At 56.9% G+C, this 19,471-nt stretch overlaps 1 protein-coding gene across 1 annotated transcript in view; it reads right to left on the reverse strand.

Moving 5' to 3' along the window:
- Positions 1-19,471, reverse strand: part of LOC129462980 (signal peptide, CUB and EGF-like domain-containing protein 1) — a 36,986-nt gene that overhangs the window by 16,549 nt on the left and 966 nt on the right. Inside the window, exons 3-9 of the mRNA XM_055243436.1 lie at positions 12,138-12,260; positions 9,447-9,563; positions 7,777-7,899; positions 3,504-3,623; positions 3,045-3,149; positions 1,592-1,708; positions 869-1,006 (exon numbers count right to left, since the gene is read on the reverse strand). Of these exons, the coding sequence (XP_055099411.1) occupies positions 869-1,006; positions 1,592-1,708; positions 3,045-3,149; positions 3,504-3,623; positions 7,777-7,899; positions 9,447-9,563; positions 12,138-12,260 (843 nt within the window). The remainder of the gene's footprint in view (positions 1-868; positions 1,007-1,591; positions 1,709-3,044; positions 3,150-3,503; positions 3,624-7,776; positions 7,900-9,446; positions 9,564-12,137; positions 12,261-19,471) is intronic.

Below are 19,471 nucleotides of genomic sequence, written 5' to 3' on the forward strand. Positions count from 1 at the left end.
TCTCCTGCCTCAGCCTCCTGAGTAGCTGGGATTACAGTTGCCCACCACCATACCTGGCTAATTTTTGTATTTTTAGTAGAGACAGGGTTGCACCATGTTGGCCAGGCTGGTCTTGAACTCCTGACGTCAAGTGATCCACCCACCTTGGCCTCTCAGAGTGCTGGGATTACAGCCGTGAGCCAGCGCACCCAGCCAGACTAAGACATTTCCTAAGCCCTCCCGTGGGGAGAGACCTCAGTTCTATGCATTGTTTGTTCTTGTGCCCCCACCACCGAGAGTCTCACCTGGCAATGAGTGGTTTGCACATGCGTCTGCCTCTCTGGCTGAGAGTGTTACCTGGGTGGGGACTTTTCTTTCCACAGCACCCAAGCCCACAGCCAGGCCCATACCACACTTATCTGCTGACAGATCCCATCTCTTCAACGTCAACGACTCACAAGTTGACACTCACATATAGCCAAGAGCCAAGTGCTGCTGTGACACCCGAGCCAGCATTAGAACCCCCTTCTGGAACCAGGAAAGACAATCCTTGGCTCAAGCATTCTAGGGGGGCTGCACCTATTTGTCCTCCCGGGCCCCAGCAGGAGTGTGGAGGGGCAGATAAGGGTCACGTGACTTTTGAGGTCACCTCGGCCCTTCTGTCTCATTGCCCTGGGCTGCCTCTTCTATCCTGGGCTGCAGGCGTTGACTCCTGCCAGCTCCCTTTGCTTGTGGGCCTGCCTCTGTCTCCAGAAGCTGGACTCCCATCCGAGCCACAGCTGTGATCTACTGGGAGCCTGGCTTCATGCCTGGCAGGCCCCCGGCAGCACCACCAGCCTGCTGTCCTCTTTCAGGCCTGCAGAAGCCCCCAAGAGAACCCCTCACCTACCTGAGGCCTCTTCCATCTTTGTCTCGATCTCAAACTCTGCTGTGATGTGGGACACCTCCTTGGATGGGGACTTGTGGCCACGGCGCCTCTTCTTGGAGGAGTCACACTTGAGGGTCACGAATGTCACATGGCAGTAGTCTGGATGAGGAAAGGACCACTGTGGCAAAGACAGCATGGGGCAGGGAGCAAGGTCCTACCAAGCCCTGCACACAGAGTGCCATTGGCAAGGACCTCCTGGTCCGTGGTGCAGATGGAAAAACTCAGGCTAGAGAAGGCCAGGGCTGGCTCAGGGTCTCAGGAGGGGCTGGTGGCTGAGCCAGGTCTCACGACCGGTCCATCACGCTGCTGCAGGTGGAGGCATCTCATACATATTCATGAATGAGGCTGTGCCCCCAGCTCTGGGCCTGCTGAGTGTTTGGCCAGTGCAGACTCGGCTCCAGGCAGAGCCTGCTGCGTGCTGAGAGTTCTGTTAGGTTTGAGGAGGAATCTTCACGGGGACAGAGCTGGTGCCTTCCTCCGGGGCCCCTCGTACCAAGCTTGCCCTCTGCTGTTCCCCCAGCCTGCAATGTCCTTGGAAACTCTCATTCAATAAACAGCTGCCAGGTGAGAGAGACCTCCACCCTCGGAAACCAGACTCGCTGGACCCTGGGGCCCCAGCTCCCAGGCATGAGGACTCTCCTACAGCCCCGTTGCTGTGGGTTAGGAGCAGGGCATCCCACTCACCCAGCAGTGGCTGCCTGGTGGTCTCCTTTGCTCGTGCCTGGCTGTGGGGCCGGAGGTGGCACTTGGCATCTCGGATCTTGAAGCGGGCCTTCTGTTTGATGGGGGTGGTGGGGGCATCTGGGGAAAGCCAAAATTCCCCCAGGTGGTGGCCTCTCCTGCAGGCAAGGAGGTGGTGGGGGACGGGGGCTGCCAGGGGACAAATCCATCTGGAGCTGGGGGTGGGGCTTGATCTGAGTCCCTGTGCCCCGACAGCTCTCCTGGGGTGGGGGACCCTCTCCTGCCCCATTTCTCTCCCTGCAAGGCCTAAAACAGGTGAACACATGGATGGTGGGGTCAAGCTCACGCCCAGGGACCACCTGCCAGAGGTCTTCTGTGAAGGAGGAAAGGGATCCTCCTATCTCCTCCCCATCAGCAAGCCATGATTGTGCTTTAGGAAAGAGCGTAGAACAGAAGAGAGATAGGACAGCAAGGAAGGGAAGGGGCTTTGAAATACTATAGATCCCAGGACTGCCAGTTCCTTGCAAGAGCAAATCATAGCCCTTGGACTAAAGAAGCCTATCACCACAGGTGCTTAGAATCAAATGACATATGCATTAAATATATAGAAATGGGCCGGGTGCGGTGGCTCACGCCTGTAATCCTAGCATTCTGGGAGGCCGAGGCAGGCGGATCACTTGAGGTCAGGAGTTCGAGACTAGGCTGACCAACATGGTGAAACCCTGTCTCTATTAAAAATACAAAAATTAGCCAGGTGTGGTAATGGGCACGTGTAATCCCAGCTACTCCGGAGGCTGAGGCAGGAGAATTGCTTGAACCTGGGAGGCGGAGGTTGCAGTGAGCCGAGATCACGCCACTGTACCTGGGTGACAGAGTGAGACTCCGTTTAAAAAGATAATAATAAAAATAAACATACAGAAATGCACCTATCTATCAAATCCAGCATCCTGAATAAGAAAAGCTGCTGAAGACACAACCCCCAGCTCCTTAGCTGGCAGGAGCTAAGGCTGGCTGTGCCATGCTGATCAAGCCCAGCAGGTTGCTCCCAAAGGGCTGGGACTGTGCTGCGCCTCGACGCTTCTTGGCACGCTCTGCACGGCCAGGCCAGCTCCGACTCGGCAGAACCTAATAGCCACAGCAGATGTGGCTTGCTCCAGCCATACAGTCTGAGATCTGTGCACTCACAGCACCTTAGGGTCCCTGAACCACTCTGGCTGTGACCTCAGAGCCAGAAGGGCCCTCCCATGGTCCCCTGACCCTGGGCTGGAACTCGGCCTGCAGCCTGCTGGCTTCTAGGTCCTGGCCTGGCTCATCACCAGTACCCCACGCCACATGGGGCAGGGCCGAGAGCAGGAAGGTCTTCCCTGGGCGGTGCCCTTTCCTCTCCCGCCAGCATGTTGCTGGATGCAGTCAAGGTCACCCAGTGGCATGCAGCATGGACAGGCCGAGGGGTTACCTGAGCAGCTGGGCCTGAGGCCAGAGCTGGTGCCCTGGCGTTTCTGCAGCGCCTTGCCCTGTGGCCCTGGAACTCCGCAGCTCAGGACATAGCTATTTTCCGAGTCTGCAGAGAAGCCGGTGGGTGAGGTGGGCCTGGTGCTCCTCCCTCCCACGGCACTCAGATTCTTGGGGCCTCAGAGGGATTGTGGAGTGAGGCAAAGATCAGGACAGATTCTTCTGCCAGTTTCTGCTACACAACCACAGGTAAGTGGCCAGGAGGAAGGAGCCCACTGGGTTTACTGAGAAGGACAGTGAGGCCCAGAGAAAACCAGACAGCTGCCTTAGGGCCACTCAGTTATCAGAGGCTCTCATTCCTAGGTCGGGCTGTTTCCTGGAGGACAGCTGGGAGCAATGGTGGGACCCCAGGGAGGAAGACCCCCGTGCCACAGCATCCCATCTCAGGGACAGCCCGGGTTACCTGGCACGAAGAGTGTGTGAGCTGGGCAGGAAAGGAAGCAGCTCTCCACACCGCCCACCTTGCTGCAGGACAGCTGGGCCCGGGGGGAGGTCTTGGGACGAGAAAGACACTTGCCTGTCTCTGTGAAGGGAGATATGAGAGAGGGCTGAGAGAGGCCAGGGCAGAGGCTTCCTGGAGCCGGGAGGGTCCTGGGGATGGCCTAATGGGGACTCCCCCAACTCCCTTCTTCCATGGCTGGGCTGGTTAGGTGGGAAGGCGCCTGGAGATCGCAGGTCCCTTGGGTGTGTGGGGATGCTGGGCCCAGATAGCTGGCTTAGTCCCTCCTCCCCCTCAGGCTCTAATCCTGGCTGTGAGAAGGTTCATGTCCCCATCCCCAGATCAGGAACTCCCTGAGGGCAGGGCTGAGCTCTCCAGGGCAGGCGTCCATTCCTACTGGGGAAAGGAACGGCGGTAAATGAACACTGGCTTCCTGGGAGGGGCCGTGGGAGGGATCGCTCGGAAGCACCTCTTTGGGGCAGCACCTGCTACAGCCATCAGGTGTCTGGAGATGTCCAAAACAGCCCTCCAGAATTTCTCACTTGCTTACTTATCATTAGAGGATGAAAAAGTCCCCCGTACTCCTAGGAAAAGACAGACGGTTCTACAGCCATGGTAAATACCAGAACTGATTTTATAGACGGCTAATTGGTCAGTGACAACCTGCTTATGTGGCACGCCTCTGAAAGCCACCTCATGAGTGACAGCCTCACACTCTGGTCAGTCATCAGTGTGGAGTTACTCCAGTATAACCAGGCTTCCAGGCTCAGTCAAGTCATCTCCCTTCTGTAACCCACACAGGCCATGCTGTTAGACTCCCATCAACCTAATCCTGACCTGCCTGGAATAAGCTTTGCCCCAAATCCCCAGGGAAGATCAGCAGTTTGCTTTGCTCCCTGAGCCTGCCTGACCAACACAGCTCCCCCTTACTTAAGCGACAGCTCAGCTTTCTGGTTTCAGATACTGAGCGGTGGCTGATCTCATCCTTCGGTAATTCTGGAGTTTCCTCTGAGATTGTTTTAGAAACCCTTGCTTCCCAGTGTCCTTTGGGCGCCGAGGACCACAGGTGTCCTTGGTCAAGTCCCCGGGGCCCACATTTTTGTCTGTCCTGCTGATTGCTTTCTGGGAGGGCACAGTGTGACAACACTCTGAGCTCTCACTTGCTTTGCTGCTCTCTCGTGCTGACTGCTTTGTTAGCAAGTGGGCCTCCGGCTGGGGAGCAAGACCTTGTGTTCAGAGATGCACATTTACCTGCGTGTTCTGCTGCTGGGCACTTTGTTTTTGCTTGACTATTAGATAAAGGTTTATCCTATGAGTTTTGCTGTGCTCTGACTTGTCTTGTGTCTGATGGATAGATAACAGGGTGCTCCTTGGGGAGAAGATGGTGACACAGGCCCTGCACGCTTCCAACTCAATCCAAGCTGGCCCCCAGGATCAATGGTCAGAGGTCTATGGTACTAGTGGCCAATTCCTATAGGCGACTAGGCAGAACTTTCCTTGGGTCCCTTCTAAAATCTTCCCAAGGGCGCTCCTGTTCTGCCAACACTTGAAAGGAGGCCCCTTTGTTTTCTCCATATTCTGGGGTCACAGCTGTCAGGTCACTGACTGCACGGCCCTTTCCAGCCTGTGTCTGGTTGGGGGAACCAGGAACATCATTCTAAGCACACACTTTTGACTGATGAAAGTGATGATCATGGGTTGGTTATGCCAAGGCTGCAACTTCCCTGGCTGAACTCCTGCATCCTTATGAATTTAGACTATTATCCTAACTTGTGCTTGTCATGGTAAATGGCAAACTGCCCCCTACTCACCACAAAACCCAAACAGCGACAACCACCACCAGCAGCTTGGAATAACATTGGTCATAGTGGGAACTTCTGACACATCAAAACTAATACATTAATATATTTAAGAGGAGCTCTAAAATGTTAGGAGACAAAATGCCATCATTTAACAGCTTTTGCCAGTGGTATACCTTGGCCTCAGTTTTCTCCCACTCAAACCTTCCGAAATCCACTTGCCACTCTCTCCGCCCAGCTCTGTCTTCACCAGCCACTTATTGCATCCCACCCTCTCTGCTCCTGCCCCTCACCTCCTACACAAGCAACTCCTCCCTTAGGGTTTATCCCAGGAAAGTCAGAAATCAGATCTCTAATGCTGGATGTAAAGTCAGGTCTAGAGCTATGCTGAGTGCTGAAGGAAATTCTCCAGGAGACAGACAAACATCCTTGCTTAAGAATTCAGGATATCGCTGGATAGTTACTGTCCTGGATGATCAGATCTGTATCACAATGAGTTCACGTAAGTGTTAGGATCTTGGATGGAAGAAAAAGTTCAAAAGCAACAGATGGTAAAGAGCAGTAGAAGCGGCCAGGCGCGGTGGCTCACACCTGCAATCCCAGGACTTTGGGAGGCTGAGGCGGGTGGATCACAAGGTCAGGAGGTTGAGACCAGCCTGACCAACATGGTGAAACCTCGTCTCTACTAAAAATACAAACATTAGGTGATCTGGTGATCTGCCCACCTCAGCCTCTCAAAGTGCTGGGATTACAGGCGTGAGTCACTGTGCCCGGCCAAATGTTTCTTTCTGAGAAACTAAATGTGTCAGCCTCTTTCTTCTGCCACTCAGTTTCCTTGGCCTTTGGAGGCAGGTTTCTGTAAACCTGCTCACAAAGGAGCAATGACCCCCAACACCCTCAATGAACAACGCTTTCCTGCAAAGAATCTGAAGGTACCATATCCTTCCTATGCTTCTAAGACGGATATCCCCTAATGCTGCCTCTGCCACCAGGACAACCCCAAACAAGCTCTTTCCCAAAACTCAACAGAAGAGCAGCAGTTGACTTTGTTCAGTGAGACTTTGCCTGAACAGCACAGCAATTCCTTCCATAAGTACATGATAAACCCAGCCTTTTGAGCTCAGATATTAAATGATGGTCTGTATTCATTAATGTGTTCATTGACAAATATTTACTTTGTGTCTATGATTGTCAGGGTCTGTTGCAGGTGCTGGGCCTGTAGCAGTGAATGGGACAGGCCAAGAAGACCTGTTTAACTGTGTAAAGCTTACATTCTAGTGAGGAGAGAGAGATGGACAGACAGACAGACATAAACCAACACGAACCTGTAAAGTGCACATTACTTCTGGTGGCTGGGAGTGTGATGGGAGGGAAAGAAGGCTGGAAGCAAAGGGGGCCCAGATGGCTGCGGAAGTGGCCGAGGCTGCGGCTCTGGGTGGGTGATGGGGCGGGCCTCACTCACAGACCCTCACAGCAAGGGAGCGCTGGGGGAGGGCCCTCCAGGCCAAGAGAAGCGCACAGCCTTGGGCTGAGGGCTGGTGGAGGCCCTGCAAAGTCAGTGAGGCTGGCGTGAAGCAAGCGAGGGAGACAGCAGAGGGCAATCCTGTCAGCTGGCAGCAGCCTTCGGGCCATTCCAAGCACTGTGGCTTTGATTCAGAGTCAAAGGAGGAGTTACGGGGGGGTGGAAGCGGTGGAGGGTTGGGGGGATGGTAGGGTTCTGAGCCCAGAGGGATGTTCTAACTTAAATTTAAAAGGCTCACTTAGGCTGCCCTGGGGATGTCAGAGTGTGGCTGGGCAAGGACCCGGTGTGGAGGTTCCAGGAGGGCAGGCCCACAGCCCCAGCACCCAGACAGGGCCCCGTGTACAGGGAACCAGGGAACGCAGGGGCCCATCCAGAACTCAGCCTAGGGGCACCCAGTGCTGCGAGCACACCCGCAGAGGGTGCAGGGACCATGGGCTTTCCAGGAGGCACTGCCACATCCCCTGCAACTGTGCCCCACTGAGGCTGCTGCACCCCGAGTGACCCTCCTCCTCCCCCTCAACCTCCTCAGCAGGACAAGGGGAAGCTGCCAGAAGAGAGGCCTCCACACCCACTCCCTCTAAGCTTCCAGCCCTACGGAGACATCAGCAGGGTCCCTGTGGCCCACGGCTGGGGCTGCACACGGACCCCCAGATCTCCTCTGTGCCTTCCTCCCCATCGCAGATCCCTGTTGCTGTGCCTCTGGCTGACACTGGCATGCTCTGCCTGGGACCCCCTCCTTTTCTGCAAGTCCTCATTCTCAGCCATACCCCAACAGCAGAGAACCTCTGCCTGGGAAGGCAAGGCCCAGAGGAAAGGGGGGGGCTGTCCTGCTCACCTCCACCTCAGAAAAGCCACTGCCCCTCCCATCCAAGCCCAGGTGCAGGGGAGGAGCCAGCAGCACAGGGCGGCCACCTACCCACGCAGTCCTTCCGGTTCCAGTGGAGCCGCCTCCCCAGGGGACAGACGCACTCGTAGCTGCCCTTGGTGTTGATGCAGCCCTGGTCACAGCTCCCGTTGCTCATGCTGCACTCGTCCACATCTGGAAGCACAGCAGGCGTAAGCTGGCGGCTGGCAGGGGAAGGGACCACCCGGTGCAAGAGGGAGAGAGTCTCCTGACCCCACCGAGTTGGACAGCATCACGGGATGCAGATGAGCAGTGCACGCGCCACAGGCGCACACACGCCTGGGTTTATAAGGCTCCTCACAGACCCCAATGTCCCTTCCCCCAGGAACCTCAGTCATTTTCTGAACTCAAGCAGCTGCACCCCAGGCTAGGGGGCAGAGGAGGTGGCACACGATTAAAGTTCCAACCCAACCTGGTTTTTGGCACAGGGAATGAGCACTGCTCCAGGGATTGTGAAACTGATTTTACTGTGGGACTCTGGACAAGCCCTTTTCTAGCCCCAGGTCCCCTGTGGTACAACAGACACCAGGGTGAAGGAGGTCACCACTAAGGCCCTTCCTCCTCTGACCAAAAGCACCTGCTGGAGCTGGGGGAAGAGGCCGGGCCCCACATTCTGTTAGTTCTTGAGCTGCCTGCACTCGGCAGGCCCAGGGAAGGGGTGCCCAGGTTTTTGAGAGTCTTTCCAGAAGAATCTGTAGCCTACCTCCAGAAGCCCAAGCACCAGCTGCGTCCTGATCACATTCTTGCTTGACCCTGTCTGATCTTCAAGTGGCCTGGCATCCTGAGTGTGGCTACCCCCAGGTCACAGAAAAGGAAGAGACAGGGGGACCGTCCTTGGCTTCCCAATCTTCACCCACCACGCCCACATAACACCAAGTCCCAGCAGCCTGGCTCTGGCTCCTAAATACATCTAGAAACTTCCTCTTTGTTCCATCCCTGCCCACCCTGCCCCGGCTCCAGCAGTGCACGCCCCCATGCCTGGAGCTGTCTTCCCAGTGGTACCCTGGATTCCACTCTCCTTTCCACGTGGCATCTAGTTCCCTGAACCTGACCATATCACACCTTTGCTTAAACCCTCCACAGGCTTCTCATCTGACTGGGAATTAACCCCCAACTCCCCTGCGGGTTCACGCAGCCTGCATGGTGGGATGGCGCCCCCTATCTGCATCTTCCTCTGAGCTCCCTCCTGCGGGCTCCAGCCCTGTGGCTGCCTCTCGCTCCTTCTGTCCACTGCTTTCTCATGCGGATCCCTCTGGAGTTCCTCCCCATCCCCCAGCCAAACACTCCCCCTTGAGGATCCCGAATTGCCCCTCTACTCTGCCCCTCTCTGCTGTAAGCCTCCCTGGAACAAGCTGTCTGGAATTTCCATGTATTGGCTGCCCCTGCTCCTGGCCCGGGTTCTCTAGTAAATGGGGTTTCTAGCCCTGTGCCCATCTGGCCAAGGCCTGGCGCTGGCAGAGACCTGCTACCCACCTCTAACCGTTCCCTGCTACCCCTTGTCTCCCCAGCCCTGCCCCACTTGTCCTTGGCTGAGCCCCTCTGCCCAGCAGTCCCCATCCTTGCTGAGGCCTCGGGCCCCCCAGGGTTGAGGGCAGCATTGGGATGCGGGGTGCAGTGTAGGTGGCCATGCGGCCAGGCGCGTGCCTCGGGGGGGAGGTGGCCCTGGCGGGCAGGCTGCAGACCTCCGCAGTGGGTTGTCCCGTAGAGGATGTAGCCGCGGTGACACAGGCACTGGAAGCTGCCCAGAGAGTTGATGCAGATGTGGTCACAGATCCCCTCGAAGGAGCACTCGTCGATGTCTGCGTGGCCACAGGGAGACAAAGTTGGGGGAGGAGTTTCAGGGAGTGGTGGGTGGGCACGGCCTGTCACTCTCAGTCACTCAAGACACATCTGTGGACACACAGTCCCTGGGTGGAGGCGCAGCACAGCACCGACCCGCAGGAAATGGGAGACTCCTTCTTGCTGCTCGATTTTCCATTGTGTCTCCATTGGCCTTCCGTTTCTGGGTTGGGAGCCACCTCACATCTTTTCTGGAGATGAGCAGGGCAGAAACATTGTGAATGGAAGGGATTATTATGAATCTCTGCCATTTTATTATCTCACAGTCAACTCTGATTAGGAGTGGTAGAGAGGCATTGAATCCATGCCTGCAGGAAGTGGACTGCGGCTGGCCCTAGGGCCCTGGGGGGGCAGCTGACTTGGGACATAAATCTAGGCCTCTTGGATGCTGACCAAAGCATCTTTCCCCATCACACCATGATGGTTCTTGAGAAAATAAGGAAAACCACACAAGTAAAAAGAGAAGAGGAAACACGCCACCCATAAAGGTCAAAAAGGGAGCTCTGATAGAATGTGAAATGTGATGATGAGCTTCCTGGCAGCCAAGGTAAAAAGGGAAACAGGAAAGGTCATGGGGTGTTTGTTCCTGGAAAGGAAAAAACGAACCACCATGTTGACTGGAGACAAGTCTGTCCTGGCCATAAATTCTGAGGAAAATGGCTGTTATGGGACAGTTGATGGGGACCCCTGAAGGCAAAACAGAAGCCAACCTGCCCCTCCTTGGGCGCAGCAATTAAGAGTTCATTCTTTGAAAACATTAGCTCATGTAATTTCACAAATATTTGTAATATATGCATATTTATAAAAACATTAACACAAGGAAGAAATTGTGCATGGGTGCTCAAAGGCGAGTGTGCTCCCTCCCAGGGAGGATCTGGGATCTCCTGGTGCTTGCGGCACCTGGGCTAAAAGCTGAAGGATGGGACCAGCCTGGAATGAGCGAATGAATGTGGAGGAAGAGTGCTCCAGGCAGTGGCTAGGAGGTAAGAGCATGGGGTGCCCAGGGGACGCACCTGTTCCCTTGGGCCCAGCCCCATCTGAACTCCCCTTCCCTCCTAGGAGCCACCCTGGCAGGTCCACTTGTGTGGAGCCCAAGGGGGACTGGGGGGGGTGTCTGGGGTCCCCTGAGTGCCAAGCGAAGGAGCATGGACCCTTCCCTGCTGGCCCTGTGGAGCCCACAGCCCCAAGTCCTCAAAAAGATGAGCCTGGAAGGGGATGGAAAAAGATACAGGTGGGAGTGGGGCGGGTGAGGACAGGGCCTCACAAGCAATCTCACCTCCTCCTCGATAGCCACCTGCCTCTATCAGGGGGCAGCTGGGATGCAAGGTCAAGGGCTCTCCTCAGCCCTCTGCAGAACTTGGCAAGGCCAATAGAGAAACAAAGTCAAAGTCAGAGGAACCCTGATAGGGCCTGGACAGACGCTGTACTCCTGACCAGACCTCAGGCCCTGAGGAGAAGACACGGCCAGGATGCCCGTCCAGGGACGACGAAAAGGCTGAGCCTGGGGAAGGGAGCGGCTGGCCTGGGGCACACATGATTCTGAGGACGGCAGGCCCTGGCCTCACTCTCACCAGCCTCCTGCTTTTACATTCCTCAGGGACCTTGTGGGAGCCCAGCCCTCGCTCCTCAGGGCCTCACCCTGCCCCGTGCCAGCCCCTGAGCTGCAGTGACAGGCAGAAGCACAGCCTGGTACCCAGACAAGGCCACATGCTGCCCACAACTGCTGGTACCCCGCAGGCACAAAACCACCAGACCACAGCTGGATAATCATGAGGGAAAGAGAGCCCCTGCCCTGCTCCGTGGGGTGCCCCACCTCCTGCACTTTCTCCCAGTGTGGGTCTCACAGGGTACCTGTCTCCTTCCTCATGGCCTCATCCGGCCCTACCAAGTTCCCTGTGGTCCCCTAAACCTCCTCAGGCTGGCAGTGCCATCTCCTGGGTGCGTTTCCCTCCCTGGCTCCTCCTGGAAAATCCCTACTCACCCCTCAAGCATTTCACCAACGGGCTCTCCCCCGTAGCCTTCCCTGACCCCGCTCTGCACTGCCAGCCTCTGGGCTCCCGCTGCATCCTGGATCCCACTAGACTTGTCCTGGGCCGGGATTCTTGGCTTCTGCCCAGACCCCTCCTTCTCATTATCCTTGTTCCCAGAAGGTGAGGATTGTTTGAGAGCACCTGCCTGCAATGTGCAACGCTTTCCAACAGATGGCAGCATCCCACTTCCGAAGCCAGAGGAGTTGGATGCTGGGAGGCCCGTGGGCCACCTGGGAAGGGAGGGGCTCAGTGAGCTGATGAGCTCGGCCACCAGCTCCCTCTGCCACATGGGACATGTGCTGAAGCCCTCCCGGGCCTCAGTGTCACATCAATAAAAGGAACAGATTGGACTCGATGTCCCCTAGAGTCATAAGGGACCCTGTTCCCTGGGGCCCAGCCCCATCCTCACTCCCCTCCCCTCCTAGGAGCCCGTGTCAGCCCAGGAGGGGAAGGGGCACAATCCCGCTGGTCCCGAGGGCCACCCGGGGCATGGCAGGTGTTCACCCTGGCAGGTGCACTCATCGGTGAGTAGCTTGTAGCCCTTCCGGCAGCCGCACTCGAAGCTGCCCACGGTGTTGCGGCAGAAGTGGTCGCAGCCTCCGTTGTTGACCAGGCACTCGTTGATGTCTGTGGGAGCCAAGGGGGATGGAGGAGTGAGAGCCAGGAGAATCAGCTTGTGTGACCAGCGAGGGGACAACAGGCTAGCGGCGTGGGATGACACTGCCCTGACTTGCCTGGTGCCCACTTCCCAGGCTGGCTGCTGGCTCCCCAGCTGTGCAGAGGGTTGGGGGCCCTGTCTCGCACGGGTCAGGGTTGGGGCTGGGTTGTACCGGGAAGGGTCAGCTCCCCAAGCTTCGTCACTTCCCCTGAGACTTGGCAAGCCTGGGATGTGAGACATTGAGTAGAGAGGAACTGATGGCTGCTGTGCCCGGCAAGAAAGCAGGGATGGCGACTCTCCCATGTCCTCTCATCTGCAGGTTCAGGGAGGCCACCTGGCCAGCAGGGAGGCTGGAGCAGGCAGGCACCACTTCTGGTGACCTCCGCAAGCTCCTGGACCCCTGAGCCTTAGCCTCCTGCCTGCAGAGCGAGGACAGGAAGTGCACCCACTTTGAAGGACATCACGAGGACTAGGTGACAAAACATTTCCACTGTGCCGGTGCTTGGTCAGCGCTCAAGAAACCTTTTTCAAAAAGTAGGCATTTTTGCCTCTGTTTGAGGAGTAGACTGAAGCTTAGAGAGGGAAAGCACCTGCTTCAAGAGGCTTCAGAAGGTAAGTGGGAAGCTGGGCTATGCAGCGGGCCTGACGCTCCCCTCTTTCCCAGCCTGACTCCCCGCCTGTTTGTTTGAGCTGCTTCTTCGCTTGGCAGTAAATGAGTTGTGGTATGCTCCGAAGGTTGCCTGGCCCAATCCCATGTAATAAATGATGCCATCCCGAGCAACTCTGCCTGTCAGCTTCTGCTTGCACCCCTCCAGTGACAGGGAACTTTCTCCCTCCCAGCATGGCCTGCTGGCCGAAGACTCACAGATGTCTTCCTCACCGTAAACACAGCACTGACCCTTGTGAGCCCCCATGCTCCTGCCCTGACTTGCCTGGTGCCCACTTCCCAGGCTGGCTGCTGGCTCCCCAGCTGTGCAGAGGGTTGGGGGCTCTGCCTCACACGGGTCCTGCCCCCTTGTTGGGCCCATCTGGGCTTTGCCCTTAGGCTCTGGGCCAGCCTGGCATTCTGTGCCGTTAGAGGTCCCTGTCCCCAAGGGGCCTCTTCTCCAAGGGACACAGTCTCAGCTACTCCCAAATTCCTCTTGGGTCCCGGCCTGCAGGCCCCCATGCTGGCCACCCCCTCCAGACTCTCTCCAGCAATGAGTAACAAAAATAAGAGGTTTTATTTCTACACTGCGGGGTAGCTTAAAAAAATAATCTGTGCTGGCTGGGCACAGTGGCTCATGCCTGTAATCCCAGCACTTTAGAAGGCCGAGGCAGGTAGATCACCTGAGGTCGGGAGTTCAAGAGCAGCCTGACCAACACAGAGAAACCCTATCTCTACTAAAAATACAAAATTAGCTGGGCGTGGTGGTGCATGCCTGTAATCCCAGCTACCCGGGAAGCTGAGGAAGGAGAATCGCTTGAACCCAGGAGGTGGAGTTTGCGGTGAGCCAAGATCTTGCCATTGCATTCCAGCCTGGGCAACAAAAGTCAAACTGCATCTCAAAAAAAAAAAATAATAATCGGTGCTAGCTTTCAGGACGGTGGTCTCACCCTGACTTGGAGAAGCAAAAAGGAGGCAGTGGAAGAGGCCCTTCCAGGGAGGACAATGGGAAGAGCAGCTCCTATTGGTCACTGGCCATGTCTCAGCAGACCTGCCAGATGCAGATTCCAGCATCCGCAGAGCCCGTCCTGGGCATGGTTGCTGAGCCAGGTACCTGAAGGCCCTGTCCAGTGTCACTGGCACCGCTCTGTGTGGAAGGTAAGACTGCCCCCACTTTATAGATGGCACTGGGCCCCGTAGAGGCAACTTGTTCCTGGCACTGCTCCTCCGACCTCAGGCCGGCCTATGCCACTCTCACTTTTTTTCTTCAAACCAAACAGGCTGGACTTGCTACCTGCCCAAAGTCCTAAAGCAATGTTTCCAGGGAATGCCCCCCAGTGATGACAAAACCAGGCTATTAGAGGTCAAATCTCTGGTCAAGAATATTAGAGGAGTGTGGGGCTGAGATGCCCACGTGGCTCTCTGGGAGCCTTGGGGAGGGACATGCCATGTACTTCCTGCTGTCATCTCATGTGACCTTCAAACCAGCCCAGACAACAGGGCTCCCATTTTACAGACAAGGTCACAGCACTACACGCAGGAGCTGGGTCTCAGCCAGCACCATCCAAACCCAAAGACGGGCCTGCTGCAGCACGTCACGCTGGCCCTGCAGCCACCAAGAAAGAGATATGAAGCCTAGCTGTGCTGGTCCAGGGAGGAGGCTTAGGAATCTCTATCATTCCTTCCCCCCCAGCCCCGGGATTATAGGTAGATGGGGAATTTCTAGATAGAAGTCTCAGGTAGAAGAACAAAGGCCCATCTTAGCTCTGCCTCAGTTGGCTGTGTGATGTTGGGCAGGGAAAGGCACCTCTCTGAGTCTTAGGGTCCCATCTGCAAACCGGGCTGCTAAATGGTGCCTCTCCTAGCATCGCCTCTCCCAGCATCCTTAGGAATCTCTATCATTCCTTCCCCCCCAGCCCCGGGATTATAGGTAGATGGGGAATTTCTAGATAGAAGTCTCAGGTAGAAGAACAAAGGCCCATCTTAGCTCTGCCTCAGTTGGCTGTGTGATGTTGGGCAGGGAAAGGCACCTCTCTGAGCCTTAGGGTCCCATCTGCAAACCGGGCTGCTAAATGGTGCCTCTCCTAGCATCGCCTCTCCCAGCATCCTTAGCAAACTGAAATGAGCTGAGGCTGCTAAGCAGACAGGGGCAGCACGTGATCATTCTCACCACTCCTGCCTCCTCAGTGGAGCCTCAGGCCTTCCAGAACCCCCAGCCCCATCCCCTGCCCCATCTGGGCCTGTCTGCTAAGGGGCTGTCATAGCAACCAGACAGGCAGAGAGAGGCATGTTTGCCTGAGGCCCAGGCTGGTGTAGCTGGCTGCCTGGGGGTCAGGATGGAGGGAAGACCCCTCCTCACACTACCTCAGGATATAGTGAAGCAGGTGCTGGGCTCATGGCCCCTGGGGTGCAGCTTCTGTGCCCCTCTGCCCTTCTGCTCCTCCCTGGGTTCCCACCCCACCGCCCCCCGCCAGGCAGCCAGCACCACCTTCCACACACAAATCTGGCTGAGTCCCTGCCTGCTGGCCAGCATTCTGAGTCTGCTAGGATGTGGGCCCTCCCTCTGCAAAAGCTCCCAGCGCTTCCCTTCCAGCCTGGCCAGGCGGCCTTGCCTCCTCTCTCCAGCCTGCTTGGCTCCTACCCTGGCAGCCTGGACTCCAGCGACCACACCCAGTACCCCCTCACCTGCTGACCCGAGCCCTGGGAAAAACGGCCCTTCCAGAAAGCCTTTCCCAGGGTTTTTCCAGAGCCAGTAGCTCCCTCTTCACGGGACCTGCCTTTGGGGGCATGAGAGGGCCTTGGGACACAGACTTGGGGGTGTCTGTTCCTGTCTGGTGCCCCAGGGCCCAGCGTGAGTGTCTGGGAACACTCACTGAATGAATGAATGGGTCAGGGTGATTCCAGACAATGGAGCGGGTCTGAGGGTTGAGGGAAGGGTGGGGTCTTGGGCCACTGAGTGGACTATTTGTGTGCATCACCCAGGGTTGGAGCTTGAGTGCATATGCATGGGGGCAGGGCGATGGGGTGAGCTACAGGGACGCACAGGATACTGGTTCTGGCTCCCTCCTGCCCATCTCACGTGGGGGACCATGTAGGGGAGCACTTTTGGGTGGGAGCAGAGGGAGGGCACAGGGTCATGGGCTGGCATCATCCTGGAGTGCCCAGCAGGGAGGGCCAGCTGCTGGGCGGGGCTGGCCAGTTGGCGGTCACTCGAGGGCATCATTGCTCCCACTCGGGTAAAAGCCCTGGCTGTGGCCTGCCTGGCCCAGAGCACTGCAGAGGGAGGAGAGGAAACAGGTGGTGGGTAGGGGGTTCTCCCAGATTGTTCTGGAGATGCTGGGAAGAGGGGCTGGTGTCCCTGAGGGAAATGCAGGCTCCCGCTGAGGAAGCGAGGATGCATGTCTGCTTTCTCCCACTGCCAGCCACCAGCAGCCCAGCCCTTCCCTGCTTCCTTCAGCTACAGTCACTTTCCCATCCTCCCAACTCCTCACTTGCCAATGGCAAGCAGCAGTCCTGCATCCTTATTCATGAGGCCCAGGATCCCCTTCCTCTTGGAGGGACCGATTAGCAAGATAACCGCCTCCCAACACCGAACGGGCACGTTACCCAACAGGGAGCCCTTGAGACGAGGGCTTAGGCACATCTTCCAGGCCCCCCTCGTCCCCAACATTTAGACAGAACCTCCCAACTTTCCCACCCCTGCCTCCACCTGCCCCCATGACCCCCACCTGCCCGGGGTTTGCAGCCCTGAGTTGTCCAAGCCCACTGTGACCTTTGTTCTCCAGCCACTCCTCTTGCTTGACATTGACATTTTGGCTTTCAGAAAACATGGAGCCTTTGAACTCTCTCCTTTGAGATCCTCCCCAGACCCTGCCAAGATCAGGGTGTGCACCTGACCGAGGAGCCAGACCCTGGGGCCAGGGCCTTCAATTTGCTGGGAATCCTCCTGCCTGTGCCTCTCCAGCCAGGGCTGGGAACACACCAAAGACACCAGCCCTGGGGCTGGAGGCCACCGTCTGGTTTCTCAGGCTCCCTGAGGTGGTCCTTTGGGCAGTTCTAGACAGTCCCTTGGTGCTGAAATGTGGGCATCTATGGACATGTCTAGTCTCTGCCTTCTCTATGTCTGCTGCCAGTCCTGCCTTGGCACTGCCACGAGCCTGAGTGGCAGCAGCTGTGCCTGGCTGCTCTTCCAGACCCTACTGTGACCCCACTGTGGCCAGGGTCAGTTCAAAATGAAAACCTGGGCGTGAGCCTCCCCTGCCCAGTGCTGACTGGGACCTGGCCAAGCTTGTAGGGTAGCCCTGGGCCTTGCGCCATCTGGCCCGCCTCCTTTGCATCCTTCCCAGTCCCAGGTCCTTGAACCCGCAGGCCTCTGGCAACAGTCACAGTGCTGAAAATGCTTCCCCTGCGCCCACCATTGCCTGATAAACGCCTCTTCCCCTCAGCCCTCCCCGGCCTCCCCCAACCTCCTGCCATACTGAACTTCTCTATCCCACACCAAGCAGTCTGTAATACTCAATGATCTGAGTGATTTTAAAAATGAAAACCTGTCTTGCGCACTCAGTAGAGGACCCCTACAGGCAGGAACCGTCTCTTTTATTCATCCTGTCTCACTGGAACCTGCATACAATAGGAGCCCAGAAAACATACCAGTTCCGTGAGTGAGTGAGATGATCTCTGACCTTGGCCAGTGGGAGCCAGGACCCTAAGGGCTCTGAGTGCAGCCACAGGCCCAGGGCTGGGCGTCCATGGAGGAGGTTTGGCCAAAGGGCTGAGTGGGGCAGCCTGGTGAAAGGGCCCCGACTGAAGAGCAAAGGAAATGTGGTTGGGTTGGGGGGGTTTGGGGGGTCACCTTGGGGCTGTGGACATCACTTCTGAGCGCCACCCTACCCTCAGAGCCAGAAGCAGAGCGGGAGGAAACGAGTGTCCCTTGGGCTACAGAGGGATGGTTAGGGATCAGCAGTGGGAGCCCCAATCCCAGTAGCCCCCTCTTGGGCCACATGCCTGCCCTGCACCAGGCCCCCTTCTGGCCCAGACAGGGTGGCCCCTGGCCTCCAGACCCCATTCCAGCAGCCCCAGCCTTGCCGGAGGAATTAAGCTCTGCCTGCCCTTCTGGCCCTCCGAAGGCAAATGCTGGCAGGCTGTGCCATCGCTGGGCTGTGAAGATGCCCAGATCTGCGCAGACCTTGGGCTTCCTCGGCCAGTCACTCCTGGCACTGAGTCATGTGGTGAGGACTCAGACGCCACCCACCTGCCCACTTGCCTGCCAGGAACGCACCAAGGCTATTAACAGGCTGAGCGGTGGTCACAGAAGGGCTTTATTTTCAAATAAACAGGCGGAAGCACTGTTATTTCTGTCAATAATCACTCAGTTCTTCCCAGCAAGTTGGCAAGGGAGAAGTCATACACTGTACAAAAAGACATTTATTTTTACAGGCTTAAAAAAAGTCCACCTCAAGCTATTTTAAGTCACCCTAACCTCCACTTTCAATATTTTCCCTGACGGGACTTTGGAAGTTCCAGTTCCTCTCCCCTCCACGCCCTGCTCTCTAGGCTCTCCCTTCCTGGTGAAGTGTGGGAGTACTGCCCAGCGCTGGGGTGGGGGCGTTTAGAGGGTGGTCTGGAGCGATGCTGGGGGCAGTGAGCACTGCCCCTCACCCTTCTGCACAGGGGGCTCTGGCACTCAGGCCTAACACCCTGCCCCAGGGCCCACAGCTTCTTGGGGCTCCGTCTGTCCTTTGGGGGTAGCTGGACCTCCTCATCTGCAGGGCTGTCTCAAGAGCCCACCCAGCTCTCCTCTCCCAGCTCCCTGGGCTTCCTGTTTCCCGAGGGTCCCCTCAACCCAGGAGGTACTCAGTAAGTCTTTGTGGGGTGACTCAGGGGACAAGTGGGAGGATACACCTCTGCCTTCCTCACTGCCAGCCACCGGCAGCCCAGCCCTGTCCCTCCTTCCTTCAACCACAGTCACTCTCAGGTCTTCCTGACTCCTCATTTTCCGATGACAAGCAGAAGTCCTGAGTCCTTATCTTATCTTTTTTTTTTTTTTTTTTTTTTTGGAGACAGAGTCTCGCTCTGTCACCCAGGCTGGAGTGCAGTGGCGCGATCTCGGCTCACTGCAAGCTCCGCCTCCCGGGTTCACGCCATTCTCCTGCCTCAGCCTCTCTGAGTAGCTGGGACTACAGCTGCCCACCACCACGCCCAGCTAATTTTTTGTATTTTTAGTAGAGACGGGGTTTCACCATGGTCTCGATCTCCTGACCTCGTGATCCGCCCACCTCGGCCTCCCAAAGTGCTGGGATTACAAGCGTGAGCCACCGTGCCTGGCCGAGTCCTTATCTTTTCAGATGGGATCCCCCTAGCCTCGCCCCCCCCCCCAGTAGTGACACACTGTCCTTATTTTTCCTGGCATGAGTAGACCTGCGTGTCCCAGATGGCCCTGTACCAGACTGCCCCCACCAGCTCTGCAAGACCCACTGCAACCAAAGGTCAAGGGGTTCGTAAACGCGCCACATTCTACGCAACTTGGGAAGCCAC

Source organism: Symphalangus syndactylus, chromosome 14 (genome assembly GCF_028878055.3).
Source record: "Symphalangus syndactylus isolate Jambi chromosome 14, NHGRI_mSymSyn1-v2.1_pri, whole genome shotgun sequence".
Lineage (NCBI taxonomy): Eukaryota > Metazoa > Chordata > Mammalia > Primates > Hylobatidae > Symphalangus > Symphalangus syndactylus.